General features: G+C 37.1%; 2 protein-coding genes across 2 annotated transcripts; one reads left to right on the plus strand and one right to left on the minus strand.

The window, feature by feature from the left end:
• Positions 1–371: 371 nt before the first annotated feature.
• On the minus strand, positions 372–15,092 carry LOC122413603 (prostaglandin E2 receptor EP2 subtype). Its single transcript, XM_043424050.1, has 5 exons — positions 14,023–15,092; positions 13,273–13,512; positions 5,138–5,315; positions 4,704–4,945; positions 372–2,985 (listed from the first exon to the last, which is right to left on the minus strand). The coding sequence occupies exons 1-5, from the start codon at positions 14,239–14,241 to the stop codon at positions 2,647–2,649; spliced, it is 1,218 nt and encodes a 405-aa protein (XP_043279985.1). The 5' UTR covers positions 14,242–15,092; the 3' UTR covers positions 372–2,646.
• A 2,672-nt stretch (positions 15,093–17,764) lies between these two features.
• On the plus strand, positions 17,765–23,215 carry LOC122413510 (alpha-taxilin). Its single transcript, XM_043423916.1, has 5 exons — positions 17,765–18,025; positions 19,110–19,228; positions 19,514–20,167; positions 20,413–20,571; positions 20,686–23,215. Exons 2-5 carry the CDS (start codon positions 19,121–19,123, stop codon positions 21,967–21,969), a joined length of 2,205 nt encoding a protein of 734 aa, XP_043279851.1. The 5' UTR covers positions 17,765–18,025; positions 19,110–19,120; the 3' UTR covers positions 21,970–23,215.
• Positions 23,216–24,255: the final 1,040 nt, after the last annotated feature.

Consider the following 24,255-nt stretch of genomic DNA (forward strand, 5'->3'; position numbering starts at 1 on the left):
TCAAAACACCGTCAATCTATCGGTAAGTATACAAAACTCACTACAAATTCTTGACAATCGTTGGAATTCACCTCTCCACTATTCGATGCTTATTGGAAAAAATAAACAAAAATGTGCTCCGAAACCTCTTTCGAGAACCTTCTTATGCAGGGCTTTTTTCTTATGCAAAGAGTCTGTGTCGCACAAGAACGCTCAAACAAATCCGTCCAAATTTTTCGATTCAACGAGTAAAATTGTTACAAATATTCAAGCCGAACATTCAGGAATTATCAGTTTTCTTTTATAATATATATAAGCAAAAATATTGAGTCTTTTGTTTCGTAAAGGGTTGAGAGTAATAAACACCCTGTCATATAAATACACCACATGGAAACGATACACGAGCTAAAGATTTATTAATTCTAATACAATGACGTATCGAATACTTGAATCGAAGAGATACAATTAATTGTAATTTATCCGAAACGTACTTTCCTGAGAATTACATGAAAGTTGTATCTTCAATATAATTACCTTCGCTCGCTCTATAATATACTTTGAAACATTAGATAGAAAATTAAACTTGAGGGATTTCCGTGAGCTCTAAAAGTGGTAACGCGACAGGCTCCACTTTCTGAAATGATTATGGATTGGAACGGAAGTTGTTCATGAAAGTTAATTGATTAAAAATTTTCTTTCAAATAGAGAATTTCGTCACAGTCGCTCGCAAATTTTGACATCTAGTCAAATATACACAACATTATTTCAAAAACTGTGAGATAAAAGTGCAATTCTTTCTTATATACTATTCTAGTAAAGATAAGAGCGTGACAAGTTCCCGCTGGCTTTTCTCTCATTGCGCGGAACCGCTACCGCATCTCCAGATTATTTTTCATCTCGAAAAAAATCTTTGAGGCAGTTTTATCCTTACAATAATTATTTCAATGTTTATTTGGAATCATGACGCGAGCATCTTTGCAAATTTTACCGCGTTGCACGGTGAAACTTTCCTTACGAGTATTTCAAATTTTACGTTGTACAAGAACGTATGTTTCGAAAGAATTTATCAATTCGAGATTCTTTTATTTCATTAACTTTTTTGGATTTAGCGTGGATTTCACGTTTGGAATGATAATATAATTCATTGCCCCCCGTGTACACGCAATAAACTCTTACAATGATAATGCTATGACTAGATATACACTTTACATATAATTATCTGAATTACGTACGTTTCTTGAAATATTCAATTGGAGTAGAAACGTGTGTCATGGTAACGTCTGAGTATTCACATTAATAAAAATAAAAGAATAATTAGAAAAATATTATATTCGGTATTGCGTCGATTCGCGCAATGACGTCAAAATGACTTGCGAATTTTTCAACATGTTATTCCAGCCCTGTCACTTTATTACTAATATAAATGCTCAGTCGTCTGATATGGCATGTATCACATTAAAAAAACAGCAAAATCCGTTTTGCTCTTCCCTGGACCGTTTGAATTCTTCTACTATTCAGTGCGTGTTCCAACTCCATGGCCGTTTGCATTGGACAAACGACTTGAGCGAACTTTCACCAGACCATCAGACCAACTGAATATTTTCATCATTGATTTTCTTCTCTTTTACTTCACACTGTTAATTATTAAAGATACCGCGAATCGATGTAATCTTAAGAAATTTTGAGATAAAAGCAACGTAAAAAATTATCTGTAAAAATAATTTCTGGAAAATGTCATTTTTCTTCTACTCGTTATCGATATGTACACTTTGTTTTTTTTTTAAGGATTACAGGCGCGAGGACTGTTTTAAGATAGCACTCTAATTTTTTAATGTCTTACAATTCAAGATTTCTTTTCTATGTTTGTGAGATTTCAAGACCCCTGATCGACTGTTTGGTTGAAATATTAAGAGTCGAAAAGTACAGAAATTAAAATGTCGCTCATGGCCACAATGACTTACTGGCCCCTTCAACGATCTTCAACTCAAAATTTGATATATTTCTAAATTAAATATTAAAGATTAAAAGCATTGCATATATGAATTGGGTCGCGGAGAATCTAGCGGTACGTTAAAAAGGAGGGTCAACGGTCATCTGAACTAGAAATATTGAGTTGAAGACGACAAATGGTTACAAAATCTTAAAATTTTCCAGGCCCATACGTCACTTGTCATATATAGCGCAACCTATATTATATTGTCAATGGAAGTGACAGCTATACTTTTTAGGATTATATGCAGTGATCTCTGATCTAATTTGTCAACTGGCTACGCTCAACGTTGTCAAACGCTGTCTTTTCGCAATGTACTATCCAATCATGTAAAAGACTCGAAATGAAATATGATCTGCCATGAACACAAATTAAACATTATTTACGATTCAAAAATTAAGATAACGTTTTTTTTTTTACTAATATTTACGAAGACAGGAAAATTAGATTTTTTCGTTAATACATTTTTTCTTTGCTTCAGATTGTTGAAATTATCGTGAATAGATATTCGATTATTTTCTTCTTTAAATTGGAAGGAACAAGGTAGAAAAATATGCGAAAAATGTCTCTTCTACTGTGTAAAACTTTGTACAATTGAATAAAATAGAATAGCACTTCTTCAGCGATTGAATGATTTAAAAGCCCGAGAAAAAGTTTTGGAAACGAAAGCTGAGTATTCAAACGGGCACGGAAGTGAGGCGAAAAACATTTTCTTCGCTAACCGGAGTCGAAGGAGCTTCGGTTATCGGAGTCCCTGGGTCCCCAAAACTTCCATGTTGATCGGTCACAGCGGTTGACGAGTTGGATCGACTCGCTGCTGGCCAGCAGATACGACAGAGTGGTTTGAAAACGACGAACCGCGGTCTCATACGTAAAAGTACATAAATATATGGATCCAATGTGAAGTGAACGCACAAAAGTAAATCAGCGGTAATGTGAAAAGCGTGAATGCATTTTCGCGCTAGAGTCGCGGTGTCCGGCAATTTCATTGAGTATTGTTCCAACGGAATTGAAATCTGAAAGAAAAAATGATAAAACGTTTAAATGGCCGTTTGAAATGTCATATAATTGGATGATAAAAAATGTAAAAATAGTCGTTTCTCCACGTTCAACGATAGCGTGGACAATGTTATTTCAGTCACGTTTTTTTCGCGATTTTGTTCAGCAAGCGTTGAATCATTTTTTATTTTTATTCCCCCAAGATAATTTGATCATTTGAGTGTATAACGCAGCGAGCTCGACGCTCTTCGTACGCAGTTTGTTCCCTCCGATCTTTATCAAAAATACACCTGCGGAAACCAGCTAAAAGATATTCGCAGCAAGAATGGAGTCAATAAAAAGAATCAACGGGCCCTGGACACGTTGAATGTCCTTTCAAGGATGCAGAATGAGCCCATTGTCACTGTCATGGCGACTCGATCAACGAGACACGCATACGTATTGGGCGTTCAAGCTCGTCGATGCAACAGCCACTTTTTAAGATCCATTGTTTTTCACGGGCACTACATTTCAATTGATTTTATTCATGGATACGAGCTTAAAATGTTTCAAAACATCGAACGAGTACGAACAATATATTTCTGCACACGATCACGATTGAGGCATCGTAAGCGATATGAATTTTGAAACTTGATGATACGATAAATATTTATTGATAGAGAGAAAAATATAGATCCTTTTCAGGAGACGGTTCGCAGACAACGGTTCAACACAACTGACATGTGTAGAACACATGACGTATAACGTGAGTTCTTAAGTAGGCAACGTTATAGTTTTCTCTTTTAAGGTAGATAAACCCGTAGGATCGTATTTTATGGGTATCTAAAATAGGTCGATTTTTACTTCCTGATTATATAATTATCACTTTAAATTAATGTCAGAGTTATCAATTCAAAATTGGAAATAAATTCTTCCACCTTATTTTTTGGCGAATTAAATTACAAGCCACTAATTAAACGGGGATCCATCACTGACGGAACCCGAAATTTTATTCGTCCCTGGCAGAAATACTATTGTTTTTTTTTATGTAAAAAATCGCTTTAGAGAGCACAAAGGGAATACACAAAGGAAAATGGCAGAAGGTTATGACAAGAATGACCCAAGTCAAGAAGAAACAAAATGCCGAAATAAGCAAATATGAGTTTATAAAAGTGCTCATTACCAATTTCGTTCAATCTTCAACGTAATATATCTGTATTAGTACAACAATCGTCTCGATTTTTTTCTCAGGCCTTCGTTATTTGCTTCATTGTTACTGTGTACTTTTTTATAAACTTCGTAAAAAGTGTTCATTCGTTATATGGAAAGGTAAACGATTTTTTACGCATAGTCCCTAAAGCCCGCCTCTGTATTTTTCTTCATATTTAATAATAAGACGAATCCTGTAAAATTTGATACGCGTGTCAGTCGACTACCCATTTAAGCTTTGTCTAAATTTCAAGACTTTCTTAAGGAAATCGTTTCATGCATAAAACAAATAACGATTGAACCGATAAATAACGACAGAAACAAATTGAATTTTTTTTTCAAAAAACTTTCATAAAACTGTTTCTCAATGTCGAATATTCTTCAATAGAAATTTTAACAAAAAATGCTCGTTTCATCCTCCACGCAAAAACCCTTCCGCGTGATTTACAAAAGTATTAAGCTCTGCTGATACCGAGAAGAAAAGAAGATCCGAATCAAGGCCAGCTTCGCCTCCTCAAAGCGTCGTTATTGACGTGCCGTTTCTTACCATTTGTGGCATCCAGCATATTACGAAGGATATAGATAAAACCGCCATGAGTTTGGCAAAGGCTTTCTCCTCTGCGGTGGAAACGACCTCGGGCGATGGATTCGTGACCGTCAAAAGAGGTTTAGTTCTTTGTGAGGAAGCTCGGGAAGTTCGTCGGAGATGGCCAACGCGTCTACCAAATTTACTCAGAGCACGAGATACGGCCAAATTGCACCAGACGATTGATACACACAGGACGGTACCTACGGATCAGAAAAAAAACATTTGTGTTCATCAGCATTTAGACTCATTAAATTTTCATTTATTTTTTTTCCTCATTTCGTATCTTCTATTAATGTTATAGCTTAGTAAGGTTACCAAAAAAAAACAACCAATTTGACCATTTTAATGAGCACGAAGGCAGATAAAAACGATTTTTATTTTTGTTTACGTACCACAAAAAAACCAGACGTATGCGTAAGTAATGTCGATTATTTCGGTTGCTTGTCTGTATCTGATGCACTTTCCTCCATGATAATAAACTCCAAAGCCAAATAATGGGAGGCTCGTTAAAGTCAATCCGGCAATCCACAGAGCTACCATGCACCGTATTATCACGGGAAATGTGACTCGCTGTAAGGATGGAAAACGTTATTTATTTTCAGCTGATTTCATTCGAGGTATCATTCTGGTGGCTGCTTCGACTCAAATTACAAATTGGAAGTTGTGCGAAAGGAGTATCAAAGTACTTTTGGTGTTGCCTCACCCCGAGGCTCGCTCGTCTTATCACATTTACGTAATTAGAAGCTTCTTTTCCCCGCCCTTTTCTTCCTCGCAATTTCGAAGTGAGTTGACGGCTACTCGAAAGCTGCGAAGGTCGTTAAATTCGGCGACCCTTGTCTCTACAGATTCGGATTAATTCTGATGAATTAAGGTATATAAGTTGTTGCCCTTGAGGAAGAAAAGGAAATGATGGGAGAACCAGTAGTATTAGAGGTCGTTCAAGGCCGGAAAAAATAAGTCATTGGGAATTAAGAAAATCCACGATCTCCCCTGATTAATGGTAACGTTACGTGGCTCGAATATTGGAACACTTCGTGCGGTCATGTTGTGTCTCCTAATTGAGTTCCTAATGAGAAAATTATACTAAAAATGATGGATACGCGAGAGAAACCGGAACGAGGGAGAGACGAAAGTTGCTGGTGGGCAGGCAGGTATTTTAAAGGAAAATTAGCAAAATTAATTTGATTTGTTTTGAGGTAGATAAATAAACAAGAGTAACTGAAACGAGATTAAAGTCCTACGGAGTAAATTCGGAAAGAAATATATGTACTTTTTTCACTTTAGCTGGGTAAACGAGAAGCTTCTCATACATCATAATGAGGAAAAACTCTTCATAAAGAGGTGAAAACATCGGCTTACTGCCTCGGGGAGTGAGACTAAATCTGGAGAAATGGCCAGAGCAGAGATGATGCGACGAGCTGTCGGAAGCTTTAACGAAATGAGGAAAGTTTTAGGAATCGTGAGATTGAAGAATAATCAGATTTAACCAATGGATTATATCGGTGACCGTTTTTTTTCAACACAAAGGAAAAATTCTAGTAAAAATTACTACGGTGCTCATCGTGTACTACGTGCTCAACACGTGTGTACCGATATATTATCGTACAAGCGCGAATAAAATTCTGCTGTGAACACCATAGTAAATTTCTAAACACTTTGGCGGATCATCGATGCTCGTGTTCGAGCTCTTCAAATTTTACTATATTCAACTGTAAATTTTGATTGTGAAAACAGTACTAACCGTAGCAAAACAGCATTAATAATTCTACTTTACATGCTTTTAAAAATAGCACAATTTAAACCTTTGTCACGGCAAAATACGCAATTTAAAAGTTTTTATACGGAATTGACCTGGAAATAACAACGTTTTTGGTAAAACCCTCCAAAATGCTGGGCGTTATAGAACCCTGATGCTATGGTGTCAGTAATTTCTACAATTTTTTTCTCTCCGTGTAAATATACAAACGCGAATGAAACTCTGCTATGTACAAAAGTAAATTTCTAAACAGCGCGAATAAAATTCTGCTATGTACTATAGTAAGTATCAAGAGACTCGGTAGAGTCTCGGGACAAGTACATTGACAGCCCTGTCGCCTGCTGGCCCGAGACTATACTTTCTCTGAATAAAACGATTCGCGGCAGTGGAGGTAAAATTGGCACGTCATTTTGTTCAATTTTTAAACAGAGAGAATGAAATTCTGCTATGTACCACAGTAAATTTTCAAACAGTTCTGTGGATCGGCGATACTTGTATTCGAGCTCTTAGAATTTTACAATGCCCACTATAAAATAAGCAACTAAGAAATTTCAATTTGAAAACGCCACGAAGATAAGAACGTTTTTGGTACAACTATGGCGCATAGTAATACTTACTATTTTTTTCTCCCCGTCGACGAAGTCGACTGGGGCAATGGGTTTAACAATATTCTAAAACGTGATAAATTGTTCGAAATAGCGTTTTAATAGATTGAGAGGATAATCGAATAAAACGGAGAGCAAGATCGAAAATCATAATTTATTTTGAAGGCGATCTCATTCGACTGAAGTTCGAAGTGAAAATATGACGAGAGAATCGCTGTTTCAACATCCAGGTGGGACAATCGATTTTAACGACTCTCAATTGGTGTGACTACTCCCTCGACTTTTTTTTTCGTCTCATCGTGGCTCAAGTACGAGGGATGATGATTAACGTTATGATCGCGTCGGTGAACGCTGCTCTAGATAATGTTTGTAAATATACTATATTGCGTACGAGGGCAAGAACGTGTCAAACCAACAGCGAGGATAATTATATTGGTCGAGAAGCGAGTTACGCGGTAAGAGAGAAAAAGTTGAGTAGTTTGCTGAGCCATGGGGAGTCCTGGGTGAATTGCAATTTCAATTGCAATCGTCATGATTCTTATGGAAGCTCTTGATTGGCTTATCGAAATCGAATGAAATGTCGACATCGGCGCATCATTCGAAAACATCGTCCGGGGCTCGTGGCCCATTCAGTTCTCGTTAAAACGTTTTTTATCTTCGATTACGTTAATCGTTGGAGGCAATGGAATAGACGAATACAACGACAAAATTGTTTCTGTATCAGGGGAGCATTTTCTTGAGAAGATGAGCAAAAAAATTGGGTTCGCTCGACACACAATGATTCCAATTTGTTTGCTCTGACACGGAAAAGCGAGCTCCGGGTCTGGGAGGGTCACCGAAATAGTTCGAATCCGAGGTATACGTCAGCGTTGAGTTTGCTTTGGCATCGAGCGACACCGTTCGATATGTCTTCGGGATTAATTAACGCTTAATAACTGGAACGTTGAAATTTACATCGGTCGAAATTCGCCGAAAGCCATTATTCGGTTCTCACATAAATAGAAAAAAAAAAACTTCAGTCTTCCGGTTCTTTTCGAGGACAAATCGACGAACGAACCATTCAACGGCCAGTAAAAAGTGCAAAAAGTCATTGCGAAATCGCTACGAATTGAAATCCCGTTTGTTTACGTCTCCTCGATATTTTCTATCAAATCTGCATGGAGTTATCGTCCGCGTGAAGCCGATCCACGAGAAAAAGTTCTCCCGTTTCTTGGAAATACGAGATTTATCGAAAGAAACGAAATAAAATCAGCGAACCTTCTGTCTGCGTCTGTGGACAAAAAAAAACAGCGTTTCTTCAATATACCCATGCGGAGGATAAGATTCCTGAAAAAAAAAACAATCTGCTACACACGCGCGGTAATGACCTGCGACCCATAAATCCAAATTAACGATAAGCAACTAAAGTTTCTCTGCTCACGAATCTTACTCGATTAACTCAATTGAATTATGAAAAAAAAACAAAATTTGTAACAACCAATTGTCATTGGTCCCAATTGACATTGAGTTCTATGAGGGCCGTGACATTTCGAACTTCACCCAAAACAGTGTGGGACGGCCTCTGCCCAGCGTATTCTCTCTTTCTCACGACTCATTGAATAACGACACGTGAACGTATCTAATTCATGAGGGATCAATGTATTTTACAATTTATCAATAAATTTCGTGACGCTGAATTTCCTCCAAGCTCATTTGTTATCAGGGATATCGAATTTCATTATTTTCACACGAATGTATAAAAATTGAAAATATTCTAATTCGTGAATTTTTTTCAAAGACTTGAATAATAAATGCGCGAATCCATTGAGCCGTTTAAGACTACGGTTTGGATTCGATTCCGAGGGAGTGATTGAAAAGTGAGGACGGGGGGAAGGAGGAACTGAACTGAAGAAGAAAGGCAAATACATAATGCACATGCCCCGTACAGATTGTGCTGCGAAAGTTGATTTTTTTCGATTACGAGCCGTGGCCCATTTGTGGACGTCGCTGTGAGCTCTCATTTCTCTCCCAACTTCGCTTATCATTCTCGATGTTAGACGTCAAGATTTTTTCTCATAGGGCGACTTGTTTCCAATTCTCGTTTATGAATGCGGCATGAGAATAAGACTTTGTAGGCTACGATTGCACGACTAAACTACCTCGACAATACGACGCTGAAGTATGCAACGCTGGAGTCCAACGAAATGAACTAAAAAAACATTTGTAATTCGCCAATTTTTTATTTCGCGAAGTATCAGTGCAGGTTAAAAAACTACAAATTACAAATTCGGCAGGGAACGAAATTGGAGAAGTACTGGAATTATTGGAGGATTTTTTTTTCCCAACGTTGCAAACTTCAGCGACATTCGACAATATAAACCATCTTATCCGCTGTTTTATAAACACATTCGATTCGAATAATCCTTCCCACAGAACAAAATGTGTATGCAAATTCGTCGTTGAGAAACCTAAGGAATTAACGTTGTGTGGAAATCGACGAAATATGAAAAAAAATACAGTTAAGGAAGATCATGAGTGACGTGTAATTAAAAAAAACAACTGAACTTTTTTTATTATTAACCCTTAGTGTGGACACCTTCACAGCGAGACATTTCGTGCACATGGGGTCACTTTGAGCTCAGGTCATTTTTCACATCGAATATCTCGGTAAGTATGCGCTTTTCGGAATAAAAGGTTTAGTCACTTTTTGCAGTGAATTGATCCAACTTTAAGGCTGCAAAGTCGAATTTCCAAAAAAAATCTTTTTTCATTGTTCAAAAACGTGCTCAAGTTGATAGTGCGCGTAAAAAGCACTTTTTCGGTTAAATCTCTCGTAAAAAATTAAATTTTGAGTTTTGAAAAAAAAACCTTACAGAATTTTACAGACAAGGGTCCGTGCTTTAAGGGAAAAATAGTCCACTTTGCAACCGTTCCAAAAAGTGTATTTATTTTGGAGTATAAAGTTGACTATGCTCCCTACTGTTAGAGAGGGGATAACGATTTCTTAATATTGGGGGTTTTACTTATGAGATGCGCATCTGTAAATGCTATTCATGTGAGAAAAAAATATTGGGGTCAACCTGACCCCAGATGCACATTAAGGAGGGTGGCTACGTTCGTCAAATTGATAAGAAATTGATCAAATTTGGTGATAATGTTCTTCAACATCAAGTGCGAAGACACAATTTTTTTCAAAATTTTCTTCTGCTTAGTTATCGAGTAATTACGGATTAAAGCAGATTTCTTATGCCCGGAATGTATACCTATATATATGGAAACGCTATGCTTATACACTTGAACTTTAGTGATCAATTACTCGATAACTGTACAGAAGAAAAATCTTAAAAAAATTGTACTGTCAAATTTGGCCCTAAAGAATATGTTCACCAAATTTTATTAAATTCTTATCATTTTGAAATTTTTAATGTATTTAACATGGTTTAGCATGGCAACATTGTATCGTCGGTAGCCACCCTCCTTAACCCTACACCTCATGTGTCTTTTTTCATACCCTCAACCTCATGACCGGGGTTTGAACGCACCCCACTCTTTTTCTGCTTATAAATCCGATCCTACGATGCTAAACTGACTTTATCCTACACCATTTTCTTCGTTTTTTTATAACGAAAAGAATGATGTACGATAAAACTAATTTCAATTGAATCTATACATTAAAAAATCCGTCGATAATCAGTCGATAATGTCGCTTTTTAGGACGGGAGCGTAGTTTGAAGTTCGCGTGGGGTGTGCTCACACCCCAGTCATGCGTTCTAGGGTTAAGGGTTAAAATTATGTCTAACTTATTTATTGAGATTGATGAATTTTTAATAGAATGATAGCGATTAAAATACTTTCGTAGTAAAAGCGTCAAGGAAAATGTGACAAAAGCCATTTTCTATTTATATGCGTATGCATATCTATATTTTGAACCAGTTGGCTCATGGTGTTGTCAAACCTTCCATCGTTTGTGTCGTTATTACTCGTTAACCTCAAATGAGTGTTTTTCTTTTTTCCATTCCCAAGTCGTTTTCACAGGGTTCAAGACTTTCTCAAAGCATCATTGACATATAAAAACATTCTATTTTCTTATTGTCGTTTTTGGCTCTCCAAAGTTGGGAGGATCCTATTTCATTAAATCCAAATGGTCGCACAGGAAGTGCGCCTGCCATAAGAGCCCTTCAAAAAAAGTGATTTTCGTTAATTGATTTCTCGAAAACTACAATAATTCCGGGAATGTTTCCAGCATATTTCCAAATTTCAACTCTCAAAATTGGAGTTTTCGAGTTCCATCAGTTTCGTGTGAACTTCCTTAAACGAATGTGGGATGCATAAATTCAATAAGAAAATGGGATCAAAATCGGTTATAAAAAACTGTTTTCGTCTCAAATGTCACGTAAGCGATAAGACAAGAAAGCTCGGCAACATCACGCACAAACAAAACCACTCCTCGTGACGTACGAGGGTGCAAATTTTTCGAGACTAGTATAAACACAGTATACACAACGGACTCGTCCTTTAACTCAAGTTCAAGGTCATATTCGAAAGAAAAAACAATACGCAGTTTGTGAGGGAACATAATCGATGAACATATGATGACGGACAGGCTTCAGAGAAAGATTATGTATCGTAGCAATGGCGAAAAACATTCGACGTGTAAAATTTTCACACCGCGACCATAACAATCTGAGTACGGATCAGTCACCCAACTCCACTTGGAATTTTCGAGATCCAAATTTTTTGACACAGTTTGATCGATTAGCTCTGTCAGCCTGCGCAGGGCGATGGCAAAAATGGGCGGATATTTATATCATTTCGATCGGGCGAATGTAGTGGAAAAATTTCACTTTCAAAATTGCAGCTATCTCTCTCGCACTCACGGTTGCGATATACCGGCTGATTCATGCTCTTAAGATGATGGATCAGTCGGTAATCACGCACCCGTGAGTGCGAGAGAGATGGCTGCAAATTTTGAAAAGGAAATTTTTCCACATCGTTCGTCTGATCGAAAAAATAAAAATGTCATCGGATTTTTGCGATCGTGCTGCGTACGATGACATTTTTATTATTTTAATCGGACGAACGATGTCAAAGAGTTTCAACTTCAAAAATTCGAGTTGCGATTACCGACTGATCCATCATCTTAAACCGAGTGCATCTTATAGAGTGTAGTGTAAAAAAAAAACCAGTTAAATTTTCAGACGGTTTAGGAGCGTCGTTGCTGAGAAAAATCAATAACAATTTGGGCCAAATAACATGTAATCTTATGGAAATCTTATTAAAAATGATGCTAAGAATATGAAAAATTTTTTGGGCAACATGAGCAAGGCTTGCTGAATAATGTCAATTTTTTTCAGATTTATTAGGAGATTTGCTGAGATTATATTAATAATAATCTATTTCGCGTGCAGTTTTTTGAGGCTAGGATCGTCACCGTTCGTGTTTTCGAATTTCACCCGTTTTTCGTCTTTTTTCCCAGCTTTTCTTCAAAGTGTATGCAACATTGCCAAACTGTAAACTGGCCTAACTTTTGAAAGGTACAGGTCATAACTTTTGGGTAAAAAAATGACTGTACAGCCTCACCCTACATTTCTATCCTTTATGTGAAAACGTTTTTTCCCCCATTCCTGGCCCTTAAATTCACGCTCCTATAAAGTCTGGCGAACTTTAGCTTTATCGATACAATTTGGAAACAAATAACTTCGAAGATGTTCGCCCTTCTTTCAATAATATCTTTCCGAAACTTCCCCATCTTCTTTATCGCTCAAAACGCCCCTTTTCCGTCTGTTCCTCCGCTACCCTCATCCATCTTCAGTTATCGAATTTGTCAACGTATTTATGTCGTAACGTATTTTTTCACCGTATTTTCTTCTCCGCCGGAAGCAATTTCTTTTTATTCGCCATTCTACTCGCGTTATTGCTGCCGAAAATTTCTTTTCGATACATCGAATTTGGCAATCGCTACTTGAATTTGGGCATAAAACGAATCGTCTCCCCATTCGCACGTCGATTTAATCTGCTTAGGTATTCCAAGCGCGTAAATGTTTTTCTTTAATCGTAAAATCACCCCTGAGTTTAATTCGTTGGTCGTTGGGGGTTATAAAAATGCGGGATTATCGTTTGCGACAGCGTTTTCAACGAAATCATGCAGGCATCAGAACATCGATCCAGTTTTATTTAGAGACTTTACCTTTTGATAGACGAAGGGCCTCGTCAAAGCCAACCATCTTTCAACAGCCATGACGATTGCGACGCAACCGCTGAATAAACCGAAGAGGCGCCATACGATCCGAAGCGAGCAAAAAGCTCGGTTTGTTGTTGCCGAACCGGCGTAAATAGTCACGTACATTTGGACGAGCATGCCCAGCAGCGCCACGAGATCGTTCGTCGCCAGACATCGTAACATCAATAAATGTATACGATTTCGTCTCTATAACATATTCAATATTGAAAAATAGAGAAAATATATAAGATTTTTATAAGTAAAAATATCATTTTTACAAAATCTTTCTCGTCACGACGGAATTCAAGCAAAAACATTATTAATTTGACATAGCTCGTGAGGGACTCTCGAGCAAAAATCATCGTAAAATAAAAAATTTACTTCGTTATATTTTCGTCGATGTACGTCATGACGTAAATCCGTCCTACCCCAAATAAATAAAACATGCATGAAGTATCCCGGAGCAAAAACAAAAGTGCTTTCATATGTTTCGAGCTGCTCCGATGGAACGAACTTTTGTCATTTTCTCGCGAAGCGAAATTATATCCACAAACTTTTTTCTTACGCGCGCAAGAGCACATAAATATACGTAGCATTTCTCGACCAGTATAGAAAGTTTCTTAATATACGAAAGTATTTATTCACGTAAATTTGATTAGTTGAGCGCATTATTTGCAATAGAAAGCTCATTGATTTTTATCACAAAACTTCACTAACCTTGTCACGAAGAAAAAGTATGGCCAAAGCTGATACGTTCCCAACGACTCCGATCAAATAAACGAGGGTGAGAACAATTTGTGAAACAATTGTAACGTGTCGAACTTTTGAGGACGAAAAACCGACGATATTTCCGATCGTGGTAGTCATCATTGTTGACGTCAATTCCATACCAATGGATGTTGACTTCGTGTCGTTCCACCCATCCTCAAAACTCATTTTTACCTTATTTTATATCGAATATCCCTTAACCAAAGAGCGCACTTTTTCGCTGTCAAATTCAGCCGTTGTTGTCGACAAATAAAAAATTTAAAGAGGTCTCGTGTATATGATAATTCTATTTTTAATAGAAATTTCGATCAAGTAGGCCTACGCACTGCACAATAGACGACTCTTCGACGTCTTGTATATTTCAATCGTCTAGCATCGAATCACGTATAGTCATCGAATTCCATTTTTATTGTTTACATAATTTTTCCATTTCCGTTTGGTACGATTACAGGATAAATACGTATGAGGTTGATGTTGTTTCGTTTGTTTTCCGTCTACTCATTGATACACTCGTGTTCATATAATCAAATACGTGATTTGTGTTACACCAATATTTATATCGCGAATAAACAAGATAACTTGATTCGGATATACTTTTCGTTGGGTTCTCCGGGTAGAACGTAGAACACCCGCAGGTCTTGTTCTCAGACAGGTTTTTTTTGTAGTGGGAAACTTCGTTTCACACAGGTCTCGAAGATCACCCCGTAACTTTTCATTTTACGTCACATTCCACTTCGTGCGCCTCGCACTTTGCTGGCAGTCAATTTTCGTCTGTTTTAGCTCTCCCTTGGGACTATTCTTCCGAGAAGCACGTACGCGGACACTTCCTTATGATCCTTCGAGAAACAAATACTTGTTCTGCGTAATTTTTTTTTCCCTTCGGAAAATCGGTGATTCTTATGCGGTCCGTTCATAAGAACGATTGCGCTGAGAAAGTATAGTCGATTTTTTTTCTTTTCGTTACATCAATTTTTCGTATTTCGATTATTCTCATGTCCACTTATTGTTGTAGAGTTTGCTGGCCATTTCATACGATGCGCTTGTCCCAAGAAAACTTCTGTGGTGCAACATATGGCCCAGTGACGATAGCTGGTGGACGATGCGATACGAGCTACGAAATAGAGATCGTACGATGCAGGCAAGCTAACGACCTAGTTCGATGAACCGAAAAAAACACTATCGCGGCAAATGACCCGGGACATTCTCTAATGGACGCTCAAAAACGTAGTTTATATTCTAGATGCACAAAAAATTGTTGGGCAAACTAATAAACTGTCACAGATTCTCCTCTCTCGCGAGCGTCTCCGAGAGAGGAAGAAGAATGGAGAGCTCCTTAAATTGTTGTCGATTTTTTTATTCAACTTTAAAAGTAAAATTAAAAAAAAAAATTGAAATGTTGGTGAATGCGGCAAAGCAGTCGACAATCTACAAAATCGCCAGGACATGCAACTTGGTAAAATAAAAAAAATAACAGACGATCGCAAAGTGTATCGTTCTTCGTCACACGTTGACGGTAGCGCAGTTGCCGCCTCACTGGCCCTAACCCACGCGGTCAGTGTAGTTTTGTTTACCATCGTGGCATCTCTGTGTGCGAGGATGCGTGCGTTCCGCCGCGATACGTAGTCACACACACATACACTCATTAAACGATATAAAACAACTCGTGAGACGCATGCGCATGCGTCCACCTTGGCCCTTCGTAACGACTCTGAGTGTTTGAAAACTTTTATTCCATGCTTTTCGACCGTCTTTTCTCATTGTCAGTCTACGAAATGCATCCCAGCTGACACTCATCAGCCACTCCATTAAATGCACTCGCTGACAATCGCCAACTGCTCTCATTTCGTTATTTTTCGTTTATAAGGTCCAAACATAACCCTGTTTTCAAGATATTCAAAAATATTATTCGTTATTGAGTTGTTCATGAGGTCGAGCGAGTCAAGGCTCATCAAATAATACACGTCTACGAATCTTTATTTTAGTGTAACACGGTTATGATTTTGCTTCGTGATTGTACTAGAGATAAACAACGAATTTGTCTCGTCGTTGCCCAATTCCCATGAGTACTCAGCAAACGACAATTCTCGTTGTTTCCAAAAATCTGTGCAACTTTACGCGTCTGAATTGGACGTTTACCAGGAATTATGTAACTGACATACCGTCGATGAATTATAGGACGAATGGTATATTTATTGTTAATGATTTCCGATATGAACGTCCAAAAAATCATTGCAAACAGACCCGATGAATACCTTTAGTGATTTTAGTTCTAAAGAATCGCGCGTGGGGGGAATTCGTCCAATGAAAAATCCGAAAAATCGAGTCTTATTTTCATTACGAAAAGAGAGGTTTTAACCTCAAATAATATTTTTGAGTTTCGAATCAGTCGTTGAATGGTGAAGCCAAAATATTGTGAGCGAAACAAGTACAGAATTGAAAGGTCGGAAAAATATGTCTCGCGAGCGTCAAAAGACACTTATTCGTGAGTGCGACAAAGGAGTGTAAGGTTATACGATTTATCGGGAGAATGTGGGCGTCGCGAAGAGTACCACAGTCTTGATAATTGAATTCCTATTGCCATTTCAAGGATGCAGGACGCGCACGTGGAAACAATGACAGTGGCTTTTGAGGTGCATTCTTGCAACGGAAATATGCCGATGAACTCTGCTGATGCGTGGCCTATCACAATTGTGTTTGTGTTGAATCGTTTAAAGACATATGCATTGCGCGATCTCTGGACTCTGTCCAAAAAGCTTGGTGGGAATTTTATTTCTGCGAGAATTGTGTATAGTCCCCTCCGATGCAAATGTTTTTGCACAAATTCGTTACTTTTTGTAATACTCTCGAAGATGACATTTTCCACGAATATTCATTGGTGAAATTGCATGTGATTTTCCGATCGCGATGTATGAAAATAGAATTGAAGAAAAAAAAAGTTGGACGTGTTCGAAAGATTTGCTCATTTGCAATAAACGATTCATTGAAATTTATATTACGCTCATTTATATACATACGTAATACGTACAATGGAAGTGGAATGTTTTTTTATTCACGCGCGAGAGAGGTTTCTACGTTATTGATCTTTTTACGGTTCACCATAATCGTAAAAGTGACAATGGTGCGCCCGATTTGACGTACGTGGTTGGTAAACGTTTGAAATAATTAAAACGTCGGGCTCACATTTCGCATTCTAATTGTCTCTGATCGTTTATGGATCGATGTCAATACGGCTGGACACCGTACGAAAATAACTCTGTGGGATGACAGGGGTCGTTGACAATCGTTGCTGGCATTCGGAAGATTCATACTTTGATTTCATTTATTTTCCAGCCGATAAGATAGAAATAAATATAAACAGAAAATAATTCATTTTTATTTAATTCAATATTTTTCCGACTCTCTCGCCTCAACTTTCGATAGTTGCCAGAAGTCAAGAGGATGTTGATCTCTATTTTATTTCAAGCCAATTAGAGAAAAAATATTTCGAAAAAGTCTCGGGTTCGTCGAAAGTTCATTTGCAGAAGAGGGCGGCCCCTTAAACTTCGCCTTTCAGATTTGTCTTCGTGTCGTCGTCGTCGTCGTCGTCGTCGTCGTCGTCGTCTCGGTATCGTTGATCTATCTTGAGATGTATACTTTCCCGAAATAACCTCTCTGGGCGTTTTAGTTTCGTATTCGTGGTACGCGCAACACGCTCACCACTCGCCCCGAGTTCCTAACAAACTAGTGTGTAGTAGAGAGAATCTGTAGTGAGTTGCACTCTTGTTCGATTGAAACAAGATATCCGCGTAAGAGTAAACCCTTTCCGAAACGAATATTTCGCGTGTTCCAATCACACGTTCTCTAACTTCACGTCACATACTACACAGCGCACAATATCTGTGTAACACAACTGTGCGTCATTTTCCATCCTTCGTCACAACTTCCTGAATCAATCGTGCAAAACAATCTGCTGGTAAGCACATATTTTACAGCATTATCGATGTACGTGTATTTATTTTGTGATGTTAATGCGATTTGAAGTTTCCAATCGAAGTTGTAGTTTTAAGCAACATCGATTTTAACTCTCTTCACACGTTCGGTCATTTTTTTTAATTTCATTGTGAATTACTTGCTTTCATCGATCAAACAAATCTTGTTATGCATTCACTCGAATATCACAGTACGGACGTTCCAACAACATTTGCATTCACCACGTATTGATAATTTGGTATTTCGATATACGCTCAGTATGTCATATGCAATAGTACTTTGATGACAAATCTTATGGCTAAAATTCTAGTACGCTCATTTTCGTTTGTTTATGTAAACGCCGGTGATGACCTCTGTTGAAAAAGAAGTTTTATTCAACAATAAACAAAAAATTATTTATGTACCCTGCTCTAGTGGTTTTGATTGTACCGTGTGCAGTGAATCTCAAAGTGTTTTTTGATATAATGTAGAAACTTTTGTACGAGGACTTTTCAATTATTTTACACATTTAACTGAGACGCGCGTTGGTAGCAAAATAAAACTGTAAATATTGATTATACCTAAAATATGATATATAAAGAAACACTGAAATCTGTAATATTTTCACATACATTGGTTGTTAAAAAAGTCATATATATAAGTACCTAAAGTTTATACAAATTCCGGTACATTTCAATTCGTTTGATCAATGAAAGCGATTTTTGATACGCAATGAGTAATAATGTATCAAGAGACGCGGTAGCGGCTTTCAAAGTAAACTGGAGATTTTATACCATTGAATTTGCTGTGGCGTATTGTGAAACCTGATGGTGATGAAAAACGTTAAAACCGGCAAATTTTTTTTCATTGTTTTATCATCCGGTTCACGTGTTACCCATGGTATTATTTCGGTCCGAATAGCGGAGAGCGCGCACACGACAAAAGCTCTTGTTGTAACTGCTGTTTTGAGACCGTGCATGTATACGAATCGATCGACATATATGCTGAGGGAATGTTTGCCAATTTTAATATCTTCAAACCGTTTTATTATTAGCGGTGTTTTACGCTAGTTTGAAAAAACTTTGTAGATGATCGAACAATGGACAATCCAATAATCGAAAGTCCAAAAATCGAGGATGAAGAAGAAACAGCCAAGCCGGAAAATGATACAGAGACCGAAGTTGTTTCATGCTCAACGTCGATAGAGGTGAGGAACTTACATAACCTCCAAATTTACAAATAAAACTTTGCTCATAAGTTTCATTTTCTATTAAAATTTGCCGTTAAAGTTGTCACATCCATACGAATTCAAAGCAAGTCATCGGTCGTAGAATTCTTGGTTAGAAAAAAAAGATTAATTGAAATTTAACCGTGATTCATAAATTTGTCATTTTCCATTGGTTTCAAACGTAGTAACAACAAATAATTAGAATAGCATCAACGACGATTCGATTGCCAGAATTATTCATTTATTGTTTATTATTTGGGCCAGGCTTCTCCTTCGATCGATTACGATGCAAAAAAATTAGCGAGGGATGCCAAAGCAAAGCGGAAAGATGAAAAAACCGTGCAACAAGTTCTCAAATCATTGGACAGCCTCAAAACGCCTCAAGATAAATTATCTGCCATGTGCAAAAAGTATTCAGATTTGTTGCATGAGAACCGACAATTACAGGCCACGGTAAAACAATCGGAGAAAAATATAAATATGATACATCGAGAAAAAGAACAGTTCAGGCACGAAAGATCCAAAGCCGTCCTGGCCAAAATGAGGTTGGAACAATTATGCAGAGAATTGCAAAAATTGAACAAAGCTCAATTGGAAGAAACCGCTCTGAAACTTCGAGTAGAGGAAGAAAAAAGGAAAGAAATATGCTTCACTTTTCAAAGCGCTTTCGCAGAGATGAATACCCTGACCAATCAGAACAACGAGAAAAGCGCCAAGATGAGAGAAGAAAATTTAGAAATGAGAGAGAAAATCAAATCTGTTCGCGAAGGCATCGAATTGACCGAGGCCCAATTGGACAAAGTTAGACAACAATCTAGACTGGAACTTGAATTGGCAGAAAAAAAATATCTGAGGAGTACTTTGGAACTTACTGCTGAAAAGGAGGCTTTGAAACAGGACAAGAAACAGTTGCTTCTGGTAAATTTTTGTACGCATATTTGTGCCGAATGAAAAATGAACTATTATTTCTTTTTGTAAAGGAACAAAAATCAATTCAGGGATTTTTACCAGGGGGTTTTTAGCAAAACGTTTTTCACCTTTCAACCAAGTTGAAACTAAAAAATGAAAACATTTGGAAAGCATTTTAATCAAAGATAATCATTCAAAACCTTGTTTTTTCTCCGTTTTTATGGTATATAAAATTATAAGAATGTTTTTTTCAGAAATTGGCCGAATATCATGTCCGAATCAAAGAGCACGAAGTGAGAGAACAATATCTTACGAAGCAAATAATGAATTCTCAAGAAAAGTTCGAAGAGCTGAAACGAGATTTCGAAACGACGTTTGAATTTTCAAAAAATTTTCGACCGGAATCGAAAGAGGTTCGTAAAATGACGTTCGTTAGAGTTAAAAGTAACGAAACTGTACAACCGAGGCTTCGAAACAACAATAAGAACAATAATGATAATAAATATTCAATTGTAAATGGTTTTCAGATGAAAAAAAAGATGTTGCGATTGGAAAAGGAGACTGCTTTATGGAAATTACGATGGGAAAAGACGAACGCGGCAGTCGTTCAAATGGCGGAAATAAAAGATAAGCGAGACGCCGAAATGATTACTTTGAGTAACAAATTGGCGACTTTGCAAGAGTTGTGTAAAGTTTTTCAGCGAGAGAGAGCATCTTTGATAGCGCAATTACGTGATAAAAATGAGAGTGTTCAGCAGGTTGATCGTAAAGCATTGGCGGACGAGAATCGCAAAGCGATGAAACAGTTCGAGATTATATCGAAGGATTGTGAAAAATTGCGCGATAATTTGCCCAAGTTGGAAGGTTCGTTTTCGGAGGTAATGCGCGAAGCTTTTCGGGCTACATCTTACGACGATGACTCCAACGATTCCACCAAGGGAAACAAGAAAATGAGCAAAAAGTTGAAAAACGAAGCTCGCAAAAAGTCAAACAAGAAGAAAGAGGAAACGAGCACGACAAACGACGAGGTCAAAGAGGAGAAGCCTGCGGATTCAGAAAAATTCGATAGTACCCTCCTGGACAAAGGCGCTGTTGGTTGTGGAATTTCGGATTTTGAAACTGCCCTCGATCGTAACGAGTCCGTTTTCAAAGACATAGAAAAAGTTCTCGCTGAACAGGCAGAATTGCAGGCCAAAATAGCCTGCGTCAAAGAAATGGAGAAAGCAATCGCTGATGGTGATGATCTGGTAGGCCAAATTCAATTGGACAACGAAAGCGTTGAATTGTCCAAAATTTCTTCCCTAGAATCGGAGACACCGAAAAGCTTGACGTTTAACGATGAGCCAGCAGTTTTAGAAATAACAGAAATACTCGAGAACTCTACAATTCTGAGCACCGAAGCGAACAAGGCAGAAAAAGTCTTGCAAGTTTCTGAAATCGATGGATGCGATCTCGATGCTGCAACGTGCGAACCTGTGGCAACGGAATTGAATGGTGAACCAGAAATTAAAAACAAAGCAACGATCGAAGAATCTACGGGTATTCTTTCGTCGTGTGTTGATTTAGAGCCGCTCGCAATCGAGTCTGAATCCGAAGACACTGAACTTATGATCACTGAAATTCAGTCGGATAGCGAGGAAAAGGAATTAAACGGAGCAGAAGTTGGGAGATTCGTTGATTCGAGTCTGGAGGACGTAGGAAGTATTTCGAAAACTGAGAAACTCTCATCGACCATTGAAGTGCCGGAAACAACAATTCATTCGCAGAGTAATCGAGTGCTCGAAATAAAAGAAAACGTTATAGAAACTTAGCAAATCAACGATCAGCTCCGAACACTAATAGTTCTCCTTGTTACATTTTTACAAAAGAAAACAATCGGAAACACACATATTTACGGAATTTTCAGCGCGTTTCATTGACCCCAATCGATTAGAAAAAAACTGAAAAAAGTTTATGCATGCGCGAGACATTTTTCCATCAGTCTGTCCTGGTTTAGTTTAGTCATTTGCTTATTAGGCTGGGTCAAAAAAATCGACTTTATTTTTTTTTTGGATCCGACACAGAAAAACTAGTTTCTAGGCACTTTTAGAGAGTACTCATCAAAAATGAGTATCTCTAAAGATCCCTCTACCATATTTTTGTAGGAAATTGAACGCTCTACAAAAAAGACCTCTTGCACTTTTTTCATTAATCTAACCATTTACTGGATATTCAGGATTAAAGGTGGAAGAATTTATTGAAAAAATTTTGTTTGTTTATTTTCAGTTTGGTTACTTACTAAAAAATAATTGTCAAATGAGTATGGCATATTTCCGTAGGAAATTAGACACTCTGCAGAAAAGCTTAATCAAAAGATAAGATGTAAATTAGAAGCTGTTATTCTATCGAAATGGACGCAAATTTTTATGAATATTCTCAAAATTCATGAATTATATGGGTAAATTGAAAACAGTTATTAAAAAACTATTAAAATCGGTACGCAAAATCGGGATTCGAATACGAATGTATGCTAAACAGTTATAGTAATCGATTAAACCAAAGCAAGCTTTTTTGTAGATCGTTTAATTTCTTGAGGAAATATGCTCTACTTATTTGACAATAATTATTTTTCAGTATGTAACCAAACTGAGAATAAAAAATAAAAAAAATTCAATAAATTCTTCAACCTTTAACCCCGAACATCCTGTAAATGGTTAGATTAATGAAAAAAGTGTAAGACGTCTTTTTTGTAGAGCGTTCAATTTCCTACAAAAATATAGTAGAGGGATCGGTTTAACAATCGATTAAAGATGAAATATGATCATTTTTATATGATATTGATATGAAAAGGGAAAACCGTAACGAGGAAGACCTTTCCCTCAATATTAAGAGTACATTTTTGGTGAGCACGATTTGAAGGTGCCTAGAAACTAGTTTTTCTGTGTCAAATCCAAAAAAAACAATCAAAGTTTATTTTTTTGACCCACTCTATTGCATATATGAATATATATATTATAAAATAGACGAAATAACTTTATGATACACAAAAATGCTTTACAATAAATTTTCATCTACGTATCTTCGTTTTCACCAATTTTTTCACGTTTATATTCATCCAACGTTCACTTTCTCCCTGTGTTATAACAATGCAGCTGGCACGACAATGACTTTGAGATTATTGGTGGTCCATTATAAAAGTTTGCTTCTTGTCTGAGAGTAATGCAAGAGCGTGTTTTGTTTTAAGGATATTTGGTACAGGCGATACAATGTTGCCATGCTAAACCATGTTAAAAACATAAAAAATTTCAAAATGATGAGAATTTTATAAAATTTGGTGAACGTATTCTTTAGTGCCAAATTTGAGAATACAAATTTTTTAAGATTTTTCTTCTGCACAGTTATCGAGAATTTAATCACTAAAGTTCACGTGTATAAGCATAGCGTTTATACATTCCGGGCATAAGAAATCTGCTTTAATGCGTAATTACTCGATAACTAAGCAGAAGAAAATTTTGAAAAAGATTGTGTTTTCGCACTTGATGTTGAAGAAGATTATCACCAAATTTCATCAATTTCTAATTCTTTAGACTATTGTACCGTACATCCTTAAAAAAAAAATGCTTTCATCATAAAAGGGGATCGACTTTTACGAAAAATATTGCGTAAGTAAAAAAAAAAACTACCTTTTTTTAAAATTTTTCCATTGAACTCGCACACACATTAATTCATTGCTTTTCGGCTAAGCACTGACGTAAAAGATCGCGCAAAAAAATTGTTCTTGACCCTAATAAATATGATTTATCTCGACAACGGTGGCGTTAATCAAGGCTCACCCAAGGACTTTTTTGTCGAAAAAATAATTTTCTGTAATCAAGTCTGTCGACAGCTCTTCACGAAATGCGTAGTTTACAAGAAATTTCAGAAAAACACAATCCAACCTTAAAATAGCGGTCAAATAAAAAAAAACACTTGAAACTCCTTGTAAAAACTTGGTTTTAATCTTATGGCTGACTCTCCAACGCAATAAGAAAAGAGAATCACTGTGCCAACTGAAAATGCGCAGGTTTTAATTCCCATGCAATTGATCAGCCAGATTTCGTCGAGACATCAAAAATATA

Source organism: Venturia canescens, chromosome 7 (assembly GCF_019457755.1).
Source record: "Venturia canescens isolate UGA chromosome 7, ASM1945775v1, whole genome shotgun sequence".
NCBI lineage: Eukaryota > Metazoa > Arthropoda > Insecta > Hymenoptera > Ichneumonidae > Venturia > Venturia canescens.

Coding starts and splice junctions, on each gene's coding strand:
- LOC122413603 (XM_043424050.1), bottom strand. CDS start 14,241: ATGAGTTTTGAGGATGGGTGGAACGACACGAAGTCAACATCCATTGGT. Junction 13,513..14,022: donor TACTTTTTCTTCGTGACAAG/GTTAGTGAAGTT, acceptor AATATGTTATAG/AGACGAAATCGTATACATTT. Junction 5,316..13,272: donor GGCCCTTCGTCTATCAAAAG/GTAAAGTCTCTA, acceptor CCATCCTTACAG/CGAGTCACATTTCCCGTGAT.
- LOC122413510 (XM_043423916.1), top strand. CDS start 19,121: ATGGACAATCCAATAATCGAAAGTCCAAAAATCGAGGATGAAGAAGAA. Junction 19,229..19,513: donor CATGCTCAACGTCGATAGAG/GTGAGGAACTTA, acceptor TATTTGGGCCAG/GCTTCTCCTTCGATCGATTA. Junction 20,572..20,685: donor TTCGACCGGAATCGAAAGAG/GTTCGTAAAATG, acceptor AATGGTTTTCAG/ATGAAAAAAAAGATGTTGCG.